Raw genomic sequence first — 18,111 nt, 5'->3', positions numbered from 1 at the left:
GTTTTATAATATGTAGAGTAACATGTTAGAAAATTAATGGCACAAAAAGCGATAGCAATTAGCAAAATTAAAAGTTCAAAAGAATGTTTTGGACTAGCGAAGAGGAAAAATAACGAAATATAAACAATTTCTTTATTGTTGAATTAATTGTGAATGGAAATTGAAAGAATATGAAGGGGATAATTTCAATAATTTTTAAAGTAAAATATGTAAGATTTATTTTTTTATATAGAAGTAAATGGTGTTCTTTCAATGTAATACGATTACCAGTGTATAATGAACAGCCGGATAAAAAACATACAGTTTAAAAATTTAATTTATTTTTCTAAACATGCTTAAAAATATATGTATGTATCTGCGTGAAAATCTGGGAATATTCTCTCATAAAAATTTTGATTTTGCTATTTTTGAAATTTATTAAGCAACATACTAATGTTTAATTTTAGACATTAAAAAGCAAACAGAAAAAAATTCTTGGCTAAGATTTTTCGTTTATAAAGTTTGCAAGTATTCCAATATCCCAAATCCATTTTACATGAATTTTGTCTTGTTGTTATTAATTATGTATGTAAATACATAATAATAAATTTGTTTGCTATTGTTTTTAACATTATGTAATTGAAAAATTAAAATTCACAAAAACTTTATATGTTTTATTAAACTTTAATAAATTTCTTGTTGCATACATATGTTAAAATTTAAAAGGTCAAAGAACTATCTCTTATTTTCAATATTAAGTACATTGTACGCGTGATTTTTATTAATATATTTAGTAGTCTTGTTAATTATCTTCTTCAAGCTGTAAGAATCATATTCGAAATATATATAAATTCGTAAAAAGTAATTAGAATTCTATAAAATTTTTGGCTACCACAAATTTTAGATGACAATATGATTATCTTTTGATATTTCTGGTTAAATGATTTTTGACTTGAGATGTGAATTTTCTTTTTCGAACATTTTATAAAATTATTAAAATATTAATATGAAGGTTGTTCTTTGTATATAAAAATCTTTTTATTTTCATATTTTACGATTAATATGCATATGCATAAGCTCTGCCGGTTTTTTTATTGAAAATTAATATTGTTTTAATTTCAAATTTTTATATTATAAAAGAAAATTTAGTATAAAATTAAATAATATAAGAAGTATTAGTATACAATAATTACCAGTAAATCTTGTAATTTACATAGAGAATATTTCTTTAACTTAACAATTTTTAGAATATTTTAGAGATATTTTCATCACATACCTGTTAGACTTCGGAATTTGCTGTAACTGACCAAGTTTAATGAAATTTTGTGTTAATGTGCATGATTCTCGATTTAAGTCAATTTTCTTTTTTATTATAATTATGTTTCTGATAAATGATTCCATAAATAGTTAGATAATGTAGCCATTGAAATTCTTCTTAAAACAATATAAGTGGCTATTTATACAAACTATGGTACTAAATAACTTGAGCTCATATCAAAATTTTCTTTGATGAATTATGGTATTTAGTAAATTATATTAACAATTTATTAATTATGATAATTGATTACTAATTAAATAAAGCAATTACATTAATAATATTAATTTGTTCATTATTCCTTCGACCAATAACAATTAATCTTATAAGTAAAATGTAATTTTAAAAATGATTGTACTCTTAATATTGCTGAATTATTTTCAATTAATTGTTTTTCTAAAATTATAACTGGCGCATAAATTGTATTTAATTACAGCGACCATTATGTAGATATAATTTTTAATTTTATTATAATTTTGTATTTTCGTCTTTTCAATTATGAAAACGACAGATTTGATTTTTTGTTTTGGGTGATGAAAATTTTTAATAATTTATAAATTGTTAAAAGTTTCTATTTATAATTAGCATATCAGGTGAATTATTTATGAAAATATTAATATAAAATTAATTATTTTTATTTAATTAAAATTTTTCATATTAATAACAATTTATATGATTCATCATTTTTAATAAATTCTTTTATAAAATAAACAAAAATGTTTTTCAATTCAATATTCTTTAGAATGATTCCTTAAAATAATAATTTGAAAAAAAAATTGAGATGGCCAACCTTTATAAGAGATGGCAATTGCATGTTTCAAAAAATTGTTTTTTTAATTAAATTGGAAATTTATTTAATTTTCTGGCATTCATTGCTCATTCGTTTTTATTGGCTTATCTTTTAATTGCTTTTCTTTTCATAATTACATATGTTGATTTTCAGATACGCTTTTACTTTGCTTCCAAGTACATATACTTTCCAATCTTGTGTTTCTAATTGATTTTCTAAAAATTTATATTAGTTCCAAACCAAACAAAATCTGGAAGGGCTCAATCTAGCTCAATTATATATAAAAATTTTGTAAATATTTAAATCCATATTTTTGGTAAATAACTTATTTTATGTAACATTATCATAATTACAACTCTCATAAATTAAACATAATAATTAAATTTATAATATAAACTATACTAGATACCATATAATTTATTTTTTTGTTTGCACAACTTTTTAACATTTGGAATAGACCTACATCATCTAGATTGGAATTCCATCCTATTACATTTTCATCACGATTTTGAATTTCAAGCCATGCTTTTAATGGTTGAAAATATTCCAATAATGCATCTGTTGAAATTTTTGATGTTTTACCTTTTGTGAAAAATTTAATTAGTTGATCAGTTGACAAGGAAGCTCCATTATTCATTAAATCTCTAAAATTTAAAAATTTTTAAATTTAAAAATAATTTTATAATTAAATATATATATATATATATTTACACTAAAATACGACCAGCTTCTCTAGATCTATATACATCACAAGTATGTAATGGACCAACATGATTTGATACTGAACACATTTCAGAATAAATTTGAAATTCTAATATTGTTGCTATAAAATATTTAATATATTCTTCATCTGCTATAACATGATATTTAGAACCAGCATCAAAATGTTCATTTTGTCTTATTAATGGTGGTATAATTCCCATATATCGTAAATGTAATTCCCACCAACGTCTATTCATACCAACAGGACCTTTTTCAAATATATGCCATCGCCAACGTTCTAAAGTTAAACTGAATGCCAAAAGTGGTAATTTTTTCAATGCTATAAATAATAAATATTCAATGCTAACCATTGCATTACCACTTTCTGTTTCAAAAGATTTTGCCAATAAACCGATTCTTTGAAGATGTACTGGATTTGAAATTGATAATGCAATAGAATTTGATATGGCTTCATGAAATGCTGGATTTGGACCATCATGAAAAATGTGTGGTTGACTTGCATAATGCATAAAATATTGTATATGAGCAAGTTCTTTATGTGCATTAATATAATCTTCTAACGTTACTTCTGTACATTGTTTAACTCTATACAACAAAATAATTTGATTTTGGTTGAATATTAAATTTTGAGTTCAGATAACGAGAAATATATAAAATGATAAGTATGTATATACCTAAAATCAATATTATTACAAAAATCCCAGGTTGATGTAGAACATTGCATGTAAATTTCATTAGATTTTTGTATCACTGAATTTCGCCAAAATTCTGCTGACATTGGCGGTAAGCCCATTGATGTAAAAAATTCTTCAGCCGCTTGAAATATCCGTACTGCATTATAACCTTGTCTTATCATTTCACTTGTTACATTTGGTGTATCTTTTCGCCCCGGCTTTATTAAATCAAATATATTTTGCCAATTTTGCGCCCACATATTACCAAAAACATGTGCTGGTATAGGTCCATCGGGCCGAATTATTTGTGGACCATAGAATCGAACTAAAGCACGACGTACAAATGTAAATAATTGTTTATAAAGTGGTTGTATATTATGCCAAAGATCTTGTACAGTAAAATAAAAATTTGGATCTTCATAGAGAGATCGTGCTTGTTCTCCAGCATCCCTAAAACCTTTAAAAAGTTATTACACATGATTTTTACAATAAATATTTTTTTTTAAACAAAAGTTTTTTTTTTCAGTTACCATGAATTCTTGCCGCTTGATTAACTAAATCCACATAACGCATAAATGTATTACGAAGTGGAGGCCCAGTTACATCTCTCCAAGCTGTCCAAATATAACGTAGTTCAGCTTCAATTTTCGAATTTTCCATTATCCTTAAAATTTAAAGAATAAAATTAGCTTAAAATTCTTTAAGGTTTCATTTACTTACTTGGTTAAATCATTAATTTTTAATCCACAATATCCTGTTGTCGTTTTAACATAATTATTTGTTATTGGAATAGGATATAAATTTGATGGTGTATAAGTATTTTCTGTTAATCGGTTATTTGGGAAAGGACATATTTTTGCATTATTATAATTATCTTTTAATAAATTTAAAACATGTTGTAGTTCTAAATATTTAACTTCCCCTAATCCACAATGTCCTTGTCGTAATATTCTATCAAATTGTCTCCTTATATTGCCATCAATAGTGAAGCCAGTATTTATTGAAGTAGCTTTCCGCCAACTTATGCAAGCGAATTTTGATGCAAGTGATTGTTGTTCTTTCATACGTCTACGATTAAAATCGGTTGTATTTGTTTCAAAACGCCATTCACTCGATGCCAATCTATTACACATTTCGGATGCTTCACGATCATATTCATGTAAGAATTGAATTGCTTCTTCTTGATTATTGCCGTATGGCTAAAAGTAATATTGTTCTAATAAATATAAGTATAAGAAAATTAACAATTACAAATTATTTTTTTTTGTCACAAAATACATATGTCATAAAACTGTCATAAATTTTTGTTTTTTAAATAAGGTTATTTACCATAAGTATATGCAAATATAATTTTTCATTTGTCAAATAAAATTTGATTCTATATTATACACCCTGTTTGTAATTTTGCGATTATGTTGTAATATTAAAAATAAGGTGATTTAGATAGTTTTTATTGTGCAATGGAAATAATTGTTATATTCAAAATTATTATTAGAAATTTTTAATTAATTTCATTAACAATTAAACTTTTTTTTTTCGATTCTAAGAAAATGTTTTTATATTCAATTTACGATAACGATGGTTACAAGAGACAATTACCTAAGTCCAGTTTGGATGTGTTTTTATTTTATTAGAATTTTGATATAAATTTTATATAGTTTAATATTTAATATGTGAAAATTTTTTCAACATGCTTTAATCAGCTTTAGCTTTGTATAGTCACTTTTGAAAATTTTTTAAAAATTGGTTCATGTTTTAAGTTGCTGATTGTTTAATCTACACCCTGACAAGATTAAGGATTTGATCTAAACTTTTAAATTTAAGTTTTAAGCATAATTTCTTCAATAAACACATTTTTCCGATTTAAGCAATTTTTCTTTTGGACCATCGAATTTATATGAATAAAGTAAGTACGTTACGTACATTAAAACGAAAATAACGACAATTTAAATAGTTATCTGTTCAATGCCGTTAGATAGATCTATAAAATTTCATTGCGTGCAATAAAATATAATATATGTATACGTATATGTATGTGTATATACACATGTATATAAATACACTTTGTTTTGTTTAAATTTTATTTCATTACAAAATTTTGTTTTGAAGATTATTAAATTTTATTTTATAAATTATAATTTATTTTATTTTATTATGTAAGTTATTAAATTATTCATTGACTATGACAATCATAATATGAAAAGATATCAAAATTTATATTAGATGGAGAAAAGTTTCTTATCATTTATAAGTAGGTATACAAAATAATGTTGTTGTTTTACATACCAAAACAAAAAATGAAAGAAAATCGTGAGATAAAATAAAAAACAAAAAAATATCGCGGATTGTTAACTTCTTAATAGTTTATAATAATGCATGTACACACTGTATAATGTACATATATGTAAGGGGAAAAGATATTTTTGAGTTTATACATACATATATAATAATGAAAATATAATTAACTTAACTATAAAGTTGAGTAAGTAAAACAACGCTATTATTAAATAAAATTTCACGTATAAGTGATAAACTTACAATATTTTACCATAGAGTTGTAGCTTTTTAAAGGAACCGAGTGGGACGGGAGTGCTCCGGATCACCGCAGCCATTCGCTACTTCCCCACGACCCCACTTACAATATCCCCGCTCCAAGTATGAAACTGAAGACATCCCCAAGGGAGTTTGAGAGCAGTCCCCGAACGCGTAGGAAACCCTGTCCAAAAAAATGTGCCGCCAGACAACCAGTATCTGGCAGTCGCAAAGGATGTGCACGTCACTACCCCCACAAAATTTGCACAGGGCGGACTTCGATACTTAATTGTAATTTTAAAATTTTCAATATTCATAACATTATTTAATGAAATTTCTAATATAACAATTTTCAAAAATTTAAAATTAGCACAATTTAAAAATAATATATTCTTCAAATAGATAGTAAGAAGTAAAATACTTGTAAGGGTCTTCAAGCAACTTGTAAAATAAAATTGAATAAAGTTGGGTCAAACCAATGGTTTGTATTGTAGCACTTTTCCCTTCAACAAGTGAAAATACTGCTTTTAAAAACAATTTATGTATATCCACCACACTATTAAAATCATTTTCATTCATAAACGAAACTATTTCTAGGATTGCATATATTTAGGATAAACGATTTATGCAGTCTTTGAACTAAAGCAAAAATTAGTATAAAGTGGGGGTTAATATAATGCTCGATTTTAAGGGTTAATTGTATGAGTTAAGAAAAACAATTATATTTTTTAATGTCATGGAATTTATCGTTAGCTTTTTGCGTTTATAGAAATTTGAAAAAGCTTGCGGTTTCGGAAATATAAGGTGTCAAAAATTCAAATTTTACAATGAAAACTCAGGCTTCTACAGGCTGGAGTCTAGAAGATAAACGACATCAAAAATTTGGAAAAAAAGGACTTTCGATAACGGTAAATTTGAACGGCCATTTTGTTTTTCTAAAGTTTAACTATAGTATACCGCGCTAGGGGAAGCCAGCCACTGCCTTTCTGCGTTTGCAAAATTTCAAAAATGCTTATGGTTTCATTGCAACAAATTGCACGGACGGACGGACGGACAGAGTGAAAATAATAAGCACTTTTTTTTCAAAAAAATTTTGGAAAAGTGCTAAAAATACTCTCTTAAATGAATGACCTAATGCAAAATTTAAATTGCAAAACAAAATATGAATGTATTACAGATGACTGCAATATTTAAGTAAAAAGGTTTAGTGGTTCTTTTCCAGAAATATCTTCTGAAATTTTTAAAAAAACTTTCAAACGAATTGTCAAAAAATATCGATATAAAATAAAATTTAAATATTGGCAATTGCCTACAGCTCTACTTTGAAATTCAACTTCAAAATTTTAATTATTTTTTTTTCTGAGTGAAATTATTTAAAGAAGAAAAATACATAAAATGTAGTTAGTAATTTATATTTTTAAAATTTTTTTATAATGATTTACATTTTATATTCAAATATATTTTATGTGCATCACACACAATATAAGAATATATGTAAAAATGTGTTATAAGAAGAAAAAATAAGCGCACGTCTTGTAAGTTCTTATTTAATTTTTTTTTCGTCATAAATATTTTTACCCTATTTTTGACATGATTCAATCAAGCATATCTCCTTTTTACATCTAAAATCATAATGATATTTGCGTACACATACTTACATATGTATGTATATACTATGTTTATTAAAATTTTTCAAAAGTATTTTGGTGTTTGAATGAAAAGAATTCGAGTGCAAGAATCAAAATAAATAAATGATTATGGAATTATGAAATTAATTTGAAAATGAATCAAAATTATATGTATAAGTATTTAAATTAGTATATCGATTTTTACTATTTTTTTGATTGCTAATCAAAAATCGAAGTTATTTTAGTATAAATTTTTTTAATATCTTGTTGAATATTCCAAAATATGTGCCCAAAATTGCATCTAGTTGAATCTGGATTAGAGATACCTAAGTACGTGATGAGAACTTGTATTAGCCGAATTACGTAGCTTTTCCATCTTTTGAGTCTTTTTAACTGTTTTAACATGTATACTGCCTTTATATATTTTAATAATTTAAATCATTTTTACATTCATATTATTCGATATACAATGTAAAACTTATCAAAACCTGATCCTGAGGTGAGGGGAGCCCAATTTTCTTGAAAATGTATAGACATTTTTAATCTTGGTTTAAAATGTTAAATTATTTTTTTTTTAGGAAATGCAAAAAACCTATTTTAAAGAAGGATGCATATTTGACAAAATATTTCTTTCAAAATCAAAATTATCATTATTCTTTTGATTTATTAACTCAAGGAGAAAAGTGTGAATACCGGGACGATCAAAAAATCTGTGTATAATATAAAAACTGTCTAATTCTTAAAGAAGTTTCGGTTCCTTGCAATTCTGTTTCTGATAGGTTTTACTATATATATAAGGGAAAAACTTTTAAAATTACAATTAGTTTTAAAAAAAATTAAAGTCCCCGTCAAAATTAGAAGTACATACTCGACGCTGAAACTAAATAAGTGTGAAATGCAAGAAAAAAATTTCGCGCTTCCTCTTATACAAGTTAAACTGTATATATTTAATAATAATAAATTTTAATATCCAACAACAGTGACTTAAGAACATGGCACTTCTAATATTAGGCGCAGTTCCAGTATGCTATTTCGAGTGGGCTATGTGTATGCTATTTCGATGAATAAATTACCTGTCCTGGATTGTATTCCACATATTGTGCTTCAATTTCATTATTTAGAAACGTTAAATTTAAAATAAATATAATCCAATATTGAAATAAAATTTTATTAGTAGGCAAAAAACGTAATGAAAATAACATTTCTTCTTTCAAAAAATTATTTTGGGTTTTTTATTTTAAATTTCACTTTTCAATTTTGCTTAAGTTTTTTTTTGTTTTTCTTTAAACGTTTTTACCAAAAAACCCCGCAAATATGTAATTTAATTACAATTTATGAACGAATTACAAGTATAGAGGAAAATAAAACCAAAATAAAGGAAAATAATTTTACTATTGTGTAAGAAAAACTTTGTCCGTGACATCGAATCCCGTACTGAATTGTTAAATGAAATCTCGTCAACTGAATTAAATAAAAATCAACTATTAAAGGGTGTCTCCTCTATCATATAACTTAGAAGTAAGTTAACTATTCAGCATACTTTTTGTTTTTTTTATTTTTTAATTTTCTTGCATTTTTCTTTTTCTTTTATTAAAACAAAAAAAAAACAATATTTTTTTGGTTTTATTTTATTATTTTTGAAGAAGTTTTGATATCTTTACAATTTATTCATTGTAATGTACAGAGTATATAACATGTATAGTTACTCTATAAAATTTTGAAGTTAGAAACTTTTGCTTTTCTTTTCCATATCGTTGAACATCACAGAAATCAATCAACGGAACCGGAATAAGTAAAAACTTATATGACGTATAGAATACACACAATCACATGTGTATTGTATGTATGAATATTATATTATTATGCACATATAGTTATACTACTTGTATATAATATTTATATGTAAATGCAACCAAAAACAATATATACTACTCGTATATATTATTAGATTTAATTAAAGATTAAAGTGTTATATGGTTCTAAAAAACGATATTAAGAATATTTGTATATAATGAAGGTTAAATAATATTAAATCAAACGGTTTTAAAAATTATTGAAGAATAATTCTCTCATTTTTAAAAATACGGCAGAAAAATTCTTCTTTAAAGAAAAAGAATTTTTCTGTATTCAGAATTTATTTGAACTAATTTTGAAATTTCAATACAACACATACATGCATCATATAGATTAAAATTATAGATATTCTAGAGTACAAGTCGAAACATTGGAAAACTATGGAAACTTCCTTTAAGTTGCAGAAAAGGTTTCATAAAAATAATAAATATTAAAGATAACAAGTAAAAACGTTAAAGTCGACTTAAGCTGAGTGAATTATACCTTGTACCATGATAATCTAATTATAAAATGAATGCCTACAGAGCCAAATAAACAAAATTTTTGAGGCGTACACACATTATAATTCGACACTTCCTTAACTCAGTTAATTACTTCAATTAATTTTTAAAATATTAAATATAGCTTTTAAATAAAATAACCTTTAGAGTTGTATAGCAGCTTCCCGAATCCCAACCCGTTGTTCGGCTTGGTGTAATAACTAGAGCAGCCAAACTTTTCATGAAACAATTTCTGAAAGTTTGGTTGTTTTCCCTTTTTTTGCGTTTGAGTTATAATGTGATGAACGGACGGACATGTGTAAATTGATGCATAATGTTACGCTAAGTAAGTATATATGTATGTAGGTTCATACTGCAGACGACTCTTTAAAATGGTTACAAACTCCATACTAAAGTTAATATACCACTTCACGAAAGGTGTACAGTCTAGGGTATAATTGCAAAATTGTCTCAAAATATTGAATTTTTTTTGATTAGTTAAGTCTTGCCACCAAATCTATTCTGAAAATTTTTAACAAGAATTATATAAACAGGACACAGAAGGACTCAATTTTAAAGAAATTATTTAATAAATTTTGTTTTAATTATTTACTTCAAATTAGCGATTTCTTCCAAATCTAATTTTTTGCGTTGTTGGAATTCGATATGAAAAAAAAAACTAATATAAACAATTAAAAATTTTTTTCTTATTAATTATTTTTTTTGATTAATTATGCTAACAAAGCATAAAATTTTTTAAAATTGTTAATTTTTTTTTAATTTTTTGTCAGATTAGTCACAAATTAGTCACAAATTTCTTAGAAAAATAATTACTAAATCGGAATTGGAAAAAAAAGTTGTTGACGCTTTCTTTAATTTAATCTAATTGCATTTTATTTACGTTTTTTCTATAATAGAAGAAATTATTGTTAGTAATTTAAATTATTTGAGTGTTAGACTTATTAAAGGTTGAATAGAACTCAAAGGTTGAAATTGCTTGAACGTGTGAAAGAAGAACAACGTTGCCTAATACCCTTTGTGGATATTATCGACTACTACAATTGTAGATTGCAGCTTCTCACTTTCGTACATTGCTTTAATGATTTAGTTATTTTATTGAAAGCCGTTTTGAAGTCAGCGTAGGTTATTTAGAGCGGCGCTTTGAATTCTTGAATTGCCCCATAATTATTTTTATTGTTTCCTCAGTACAGTTTGTTACTTTTTTCTAAAACGTGCCTGTCATATCGAAATTATCAGTCTTAATAGTTCTTAATACGATAATAATAAATTAAATATGAATATCCTATAAATAAAGTTACTATTTCAAGAAATAATCGGTAGAATATTAAAAGAGCCATATGACAGTTTTAATACAATATTATAAAATCATAAAATCGCACTGGTATCATATTGTTGACACGGTCAACTCTATACTTATATTCGTTTTCTTTAAAGTTTTCCGCATATAATATAAAAATAAATTATTTTTAACCTAAATTTAATTATTTTGACAGGAAAATGTTTGACCTTACGTCGTCTAAATACTAAATAATATACATACATCTATTTTTAAAATATTAGTACTATATGTATAAAATTTTCCAAAAATACAATGTACATACATAATATTGAAAAACTAAATAAATTAATATAAGATAAAAAGAACAATATAAATAATATGCATCTGAACATTTTTGTACGTGACGTGCGTATATTTATGTATGTGCTCTAAATAGATAATATATATGTTGGTACGTATAGAGTATATTTAAATTCTTAAAATAAATTTAATGTTTTCAATATCAAAATATACCTTAAATTTGAAATATTCGTTCTCTATTCGTAAAAGTCGAATAAATTGTTTTCTTTTGTTGTTCTTTTAGCAAAAAAAAAAAAAAAAACCGAAATCTTACTTAATATCAGTTCCAGTGAATGATTTTTATAAATGGTGTTGCATGCTTAATGACGGAATTATATTTTACCTTAAGAATGTTTGTATCTATACCATATTCATCTTAACATAAAATAAAGGTGATCTATAGAATTTAATAATTTCATTAACAATGAAAAAAGCCGAATGTAGAATCGCAGCAATTTTGATTACTTTTTCAAATATTAATGTATATGTATGTATGTAAATAATATCATATTTACTGCATACCTCTTGGTTTCGGCGTTGTCAAATTCACATGATTTGATTTACAATCTTATATTATTATATTAAAAGATATTGTGGATAGAAAAATCAATAAGACAATAAGAGCTTCAATAAGAGAAATCATTACTAAATTAGATTGAAACTTACAGTGAAACTTAATTAACTTGAGAGACAAATTCGAATTTTTGAAATTAGAAAAACATTTATGTGTATAACTTTGCATAATCTGTACGAAAATGAGAATTCCGTCACCAGGCATATTCATATATTTATATATTTATTTCAATTATAAAATAATCTGACTGTTCATCTGGATTTTGATCCTGAGCATCTAACTTCTCTAACTCAAAATTAGAGTATTGAAAATTATGTTTTTCCTACTTCCAAAATATGAACGATTTATAGATTTTATTATTAAATAACGATTCACAATAGAACGTTTGAAACTCTTGCAAGGATTGCATATCATATATTCTCTAAATGATTTTAATGTGTTAAAATTCTTATAATACTACTTCAGAAATAAATATAATAAACTTAATTACACTATTATTATACCAAATAGGTTTGCAAAAATTTTTTTTTTTATAATTTCTTTATGTTTTTTATTTGTATTTCACAAATTATTTCCGTTTAATTGTCGCAAAATTTTTAAAATAAAGTTTTTGTTTTCTTCGGCGTGTACGATATACATACATAGAAACTTAATAATACTAGTTACTTAAGTGGTTTGAGTCTTTAATGTTTTATTTTTTTTTTAAGATTTAAGACAGGAATATAGAGAAAAATAAGAAAGATAAGAAAATAAAAAATGTGGTAATTAAAAATTATTCTGAAAATTTTAGTTTAATTATATTTGATTTTTTATTTTGTTAAGCATAGATAAACTCAACTTATATTTCATTAACTTTGATTTACAGGTGGGTGGGTGGTTCATTCAAGGTGAAAACCATTATTTATTAATTACGAATAATTACGGAAATTCTGTACGAGTACAGAACATTAAATATACACTTAACGCATGTCTATTCGTACACATTCTTATACATTATTATACATAATATAATGTATGTATGTTTCAATTATATTAAAATTTCAAATAAAATTGCATGTTATGTGTATATATATATATATAAGCAAATAGTAAGGAAATAAAACTAAATTTATCAATTAAGTTTTTAAAATATAAAATGGGGAAATCGGGACTGATATAGTGGGATCCAAACTATTAATGAAATTAATTGATGCCCCTGACGTCCTGGCTATTTATATAACAAGGTAACTTTGATGTGGGTGCTGGGACATTACGGCATATATACGGAAACAAGAAATGTGATGGTGTAGCCCAGAGGAGAGTGGTAACCATACTTTTGGACACTAAGACAACGGTCCCGCGTGCCTTGAATTATTGGAAGAAATGGGACATTGTCGACCATTCCAACATGGTTTACTGCTAAGGGTCATGGTCCACATATGGTTTATGTATTACTTCAAAGTGAAATAACTTTGAAGTAATACATATAAATTTTTAAAAGAAAATATTATTTCTACTTTTTTTAAATGAAAATGTTCTTATTTTCTAATTTTAAAATGCACATCATCCATTATTATTATAATCTTAAATTATAATGTTTATTAGCGCAAAATTATTATTATTATATCACCCGCATTATACATTCATTGTTGATCGTGTTATATTGTATGTTAATGTTAATCCTCTTTCGACAATATATTCAAAATTTTACAGTTAGTAATTTTGGGTGCAAACGATTTTCTTCTGATTGATCACATCAATTCTAATTAATTTAAATATGTACAAAATAATATTCTTGAATATTTTTCATTGTTATTAGAAAATTTAGAACTTTAAAACTGGTAATATAAAAACTAATATACAATATACTATTCAGAATATGAGAAGCAATTATTAAGAAAAACAAACATAAATAAAAAAAAAGTAACGGGAAAAAGAGTATAACCGCGAAATCAATTATTAATCAATTATAGTAATCAATTTAATAATTTTTCGCATATCTGATCTTATAAAATGAAGTTTATGCTTTTTGCATTTATTTTTGTTTTTTTCAGATCACATTAGATATATATACATATATATATACGAAATTTTTACATAAATTTTACACATTTTGTTAAATAATTATTTTTATGCCTTACATTGAATCTATTATTTTAATGATATGGTTTGGATATAATGACTCTGAAATTTGAGCTCTAACGAAAGTATAGTACTCATGAATATAAGGCAAGCATAAGTAATATACTCAACTACATTTATAGAGCATAATATAAGTGTTTACTCACCATACATATTGCATGTTCTATGTGTATACAAAATGTCAAATAATTTTGTTCTCTTTTTAGGAAAACTATATAAATTCGGATCACAATTTATATAGAGCGCAACATATTGCAAGTTAATTTGATCTTACACACATACATACATTGTATATAATTTTAATATTATGGTAAATGTCAACTTTGAGTACATAATTTTTGAGGTACATACATTTATGTAAGTACATTATGATTATGTACTTGTATGTGGGGTAATCACATAAGTTACAATTTATTATTCTAAGTACACTGAAATCATTTTAAAAAGCGTTTTCAATGAAATATGATTATTGTTTTTATATGCATTATAACATATACAAAGGTGTGTCCTTAACAAGAAATAAGAAAAATAAAACATAAGAAAAAAATTAAATAAAGTAAAACACAAAAATTACTATGTGGTAATAAAGAGTAGCATTTATTGTTAATTTTATTTAAACTTTATTGTAATTGATTTGCTACTAATAAATTTTAGATTAATAAATAGAGAAAATATAAATTATGCATATATATACAACATATTATAAACACGGTGATTCAGTACAGGACTTTTTGTTCATAATCAAAAATGAAGGTATGGAATTTCAGATATCTTTTTCCGTGCGAAAAATGATAGGTTAGTAACGTGTAATTATGAGTGAACAACAGTCAAAGCAAAATTAAAAAATGTTTTCGACATTATCACAACACTTTTAGAAGGGAAATTTGATGAGCTTATAAAATGAGTATATAAAGTTGATGGTTACCCGTCAAATTTACAGAGTTATCAATGAAAATGTAAAAATTAGGCGGTTTTCAGAAAATGCAAATCTAGAGGTCTCATAACCTGAAAAGGAGGGCCCAAAAAAATTTCGGTATAGCAAATATATTTTTGTTATTCTGGAAACATTCTACCTCTCTGCTTTGGGAGTGCTGTCGAATGTTGGACACCCTGTATATGTGGGTTATAATAATATAAGAAATATTTATTTGCAATATTGTACGATAGTAGCGATTATATCATACATTGTGTATACACACATAGTTCATATTATTATATGCAAAATATTCAAGGTGATAATTTTATTTTTGAATTTGTGTTTTTCACACATTTAAGCATAATCATAATAAATTTCATTTTTTTTTATTGATTTTTAATTTTTAATTGCAATAAGTTGTAGGCCTATATGATGCTTTAAGAGTGTTTTATTAAAAATGTTAGATTGTAAAATCAATAAAGAATTATATTATGGGTATATAATGTATATATGTAACTAATTGCATATAGATAATTTATATGGCATTAAACATTTTTAATTAAAAATAAAAAATATTCCATCAACGGTCTGATTTTTATAATTTTACTGATTAATTGGAAAGTGTTCTATAGGCAAGTGTAGAAGTTAATGCATATACTGGAACTGGATATACTATTTTCCCAGAGCTAGTAGGTATAGCCAGTTTAAATTTACAGAAATATTTTATGAAAAGTGCGTAAATCTTAAGAATTTTTCAAATATTTTCGCTTTACATAACTTTCTTTATTCTTATCAAGTATATTAAAAATGAAGTATATACATTTAATATTATCTAAAAAATCGATAAAATTTGCATATCTTAATAATAATATTATTTTAATATTGAATAAATTTTTTAGATAATTTTTTATCTTTTACAATAAAACAATAAAAATTTTCACAATTTGCTTTCTAGAATTTGCTTTCGAATGGAATAATTTGTTTTGTATTCTGTAATACCCACTTTATACGAGTATACAACGAATTATTTTTGCGGTCGATATTCGATAATAATTTTCAAATTTTTATTTCTACTATATATAGCTACATATAGTTTTTATTTTTATGTTAATTCATTAATTTTACGTTCATTAGTAACATTTTATTACAAATCATATCTAATTTTTATTAGGTAATTAGAAAAATATTAAGATATTAACGATTCTATTTATGCATACGTACACAGTTATTGGTCATTTCTCAAGCTTCCCATATTAAAGAAACTGTAACAAGTATTTTTATACCCTGCACTTTAGTGAAGGCTAAATTAATTTTGGTATTGTCACTTTCGAGTTTACAATCACTTGAAGAGGTCGTCTGCTGTATAAACATGTATATATATATATATTTTTGATCAGAGCCAAATTCTGCGTTGATTTAGAAATGTCTGCCTATCGTACGGTAACTCAAAGGCGAATAAAACGAGCATCACCAAACTTTTACAATTTGTTTCTAGTTATTTTCAGTAGGAGATATAAGATGCCAAACTTCACCAATATTCAACGGAATCCACTTATCCTTTAACAGGGAGGTTAAATTCTTGTGCCTGATTCTTGATTCAAAGCTAAACTGGAAGTCTAACATTATGAAAAGAGCGAAGAAGGCAACTATTACATTTTATTTGTGAAAAAATTCATCGGAAAGAGGTCGGGTTTGAAACCAAACATGGTATAGTGGCTATACAAAACGGTGGTTTGTTCTAGTTTGGTAGTCGCCACTCCGTAAAGCTGCAAATTGATTAGCAAAATTCAGAGTATGGCAATGATATGTGTTGATTCGATGTTACGCCACAACCTTACTCAATCTCTTGCATCTACTGCTATTAGATATACTGTGCATTCAGATGATTGTGAAACTTGAAGTACCATTAGGGGCCGTATCACAGTGGCCGCATGGTATCATGGGTCATGCTGCCATTTTACAAAATTGGCAACAGTTGATTTTCTTCCTTCTGTGCTTTCTTTCGTGTAGAATTTTTGGACATTATTCCAAATTACTTGCTGTAGCAAACTTGGCGGGGCAAAGATGTAGTCGAAGGCGGATCCATCCATTTTTACACGGTTTGATTTAAATTTGATGAAAAGCTAGGTGGGAGTAATAATTTCAATTTTCGAATTCTTATTTCGATTTTGGGCATTTTTCATTTATAAATTCTAAAATGAAGTATGAGTTAATTATGTTTGTAATTTGTTTTAAGAAAATAATCTATAGACCTATAGAAGATATTTTGAAAACATACATTGGTCAAATTTTGATTTTTACAAATTTATGTTACGAAAATTAACATGAATATGTAAGTAACTTTGTATGAGTATAACGTATAAGTAATTAAATTTAAAACTTTTAAGTAAATGTGCATTGCATTTTTTTGTTTTTAAATTCTCTAACTTTACTGTTATTTGTTTTTTTTTTGCATTTTTTATTTTTTAACCACATATATTGCATAAAATATATTTCCATTAAATTGTAATTTACATTTACATAATTTTAATTTCAATAAAAAAAAAAAAATTATTGATTTGTGTGAATAGAAATAAAATTTTTTTAATCGTTTCTCTCATAATTTCAATAGTTTATTTTCAAAATGGATTAAATTTAAAAATTTATGAGTTCAAATCAGTATAAAACTTGACTGACCTATATAAAAATATTTTATCACTTTTACATTTTAAAATGCATAATTGTACAATTTTTATTAATTATTTGAATTAAATTAATAATTTATACGTTATGGCATAGCTGTTGGTTTAATATGAATTTATTGAGCATTTATTAAAGGAAAACATAATAAATTTCATAATTTAATGTATTGTTTGATATTTAAATGATTTTTGTGATATTATTAATT

The 18,111-nt window shown here is 25.0% G+C and overlaps 1 protein-coding gene across 1 annotated transcript; it reads right to left on the bottom strand.

Annotated features, from left to right (window-relative positions):
• Positions 1-2,174: 2,174 nt before the first annotated feature.
• Positions 2,175-17,314, bottom strand: LOC129615721 (angiotensin-converting enzyme-like). Its single transcript, XM_055531088.1, has 6 exons — positions 17,261-17,314; positions 4,202-4,680; positions 4,012-4,145; positions 3,482-3,938; positions 2,796-3,392; positions 2,175-2,728 (listed from the first exon to the last, which is right to left on the bottom strand). Exons 1-6 carry the CDS (start codon positions 17,312-17,314, stop codon positions 2,443-2,445), a joined length of 2,007 nt encoding a protein of 668 aa, XP_055387063.1. The 3' UTR covers positions 2,175-2,442.
• Between the last annotated feature and the right edge of the window lie 797 nt (positions 17,315-18,111).

Source organism: Condylostylus longicornis, unplaced genomic scaffold, assembly GCF_029603195.1.
Source record: "Condylostylus longicornis isolate FDR11 unplaced genomic scaffold, ASM2960319v2 ptg000145l, whole genome shotgun sequence".
Classification (NCBI taxonomy): Eukaryota; Metazoa; Arthropoda; class Insecta; order Diptera; family Dolichopodidae; genus Condylostylus; species Condylostylus longicornis.
Note: the sequence above shows the minus strand (reverse complement) of the source record. Positions and strands in the feature narration are given on the sequence as shown.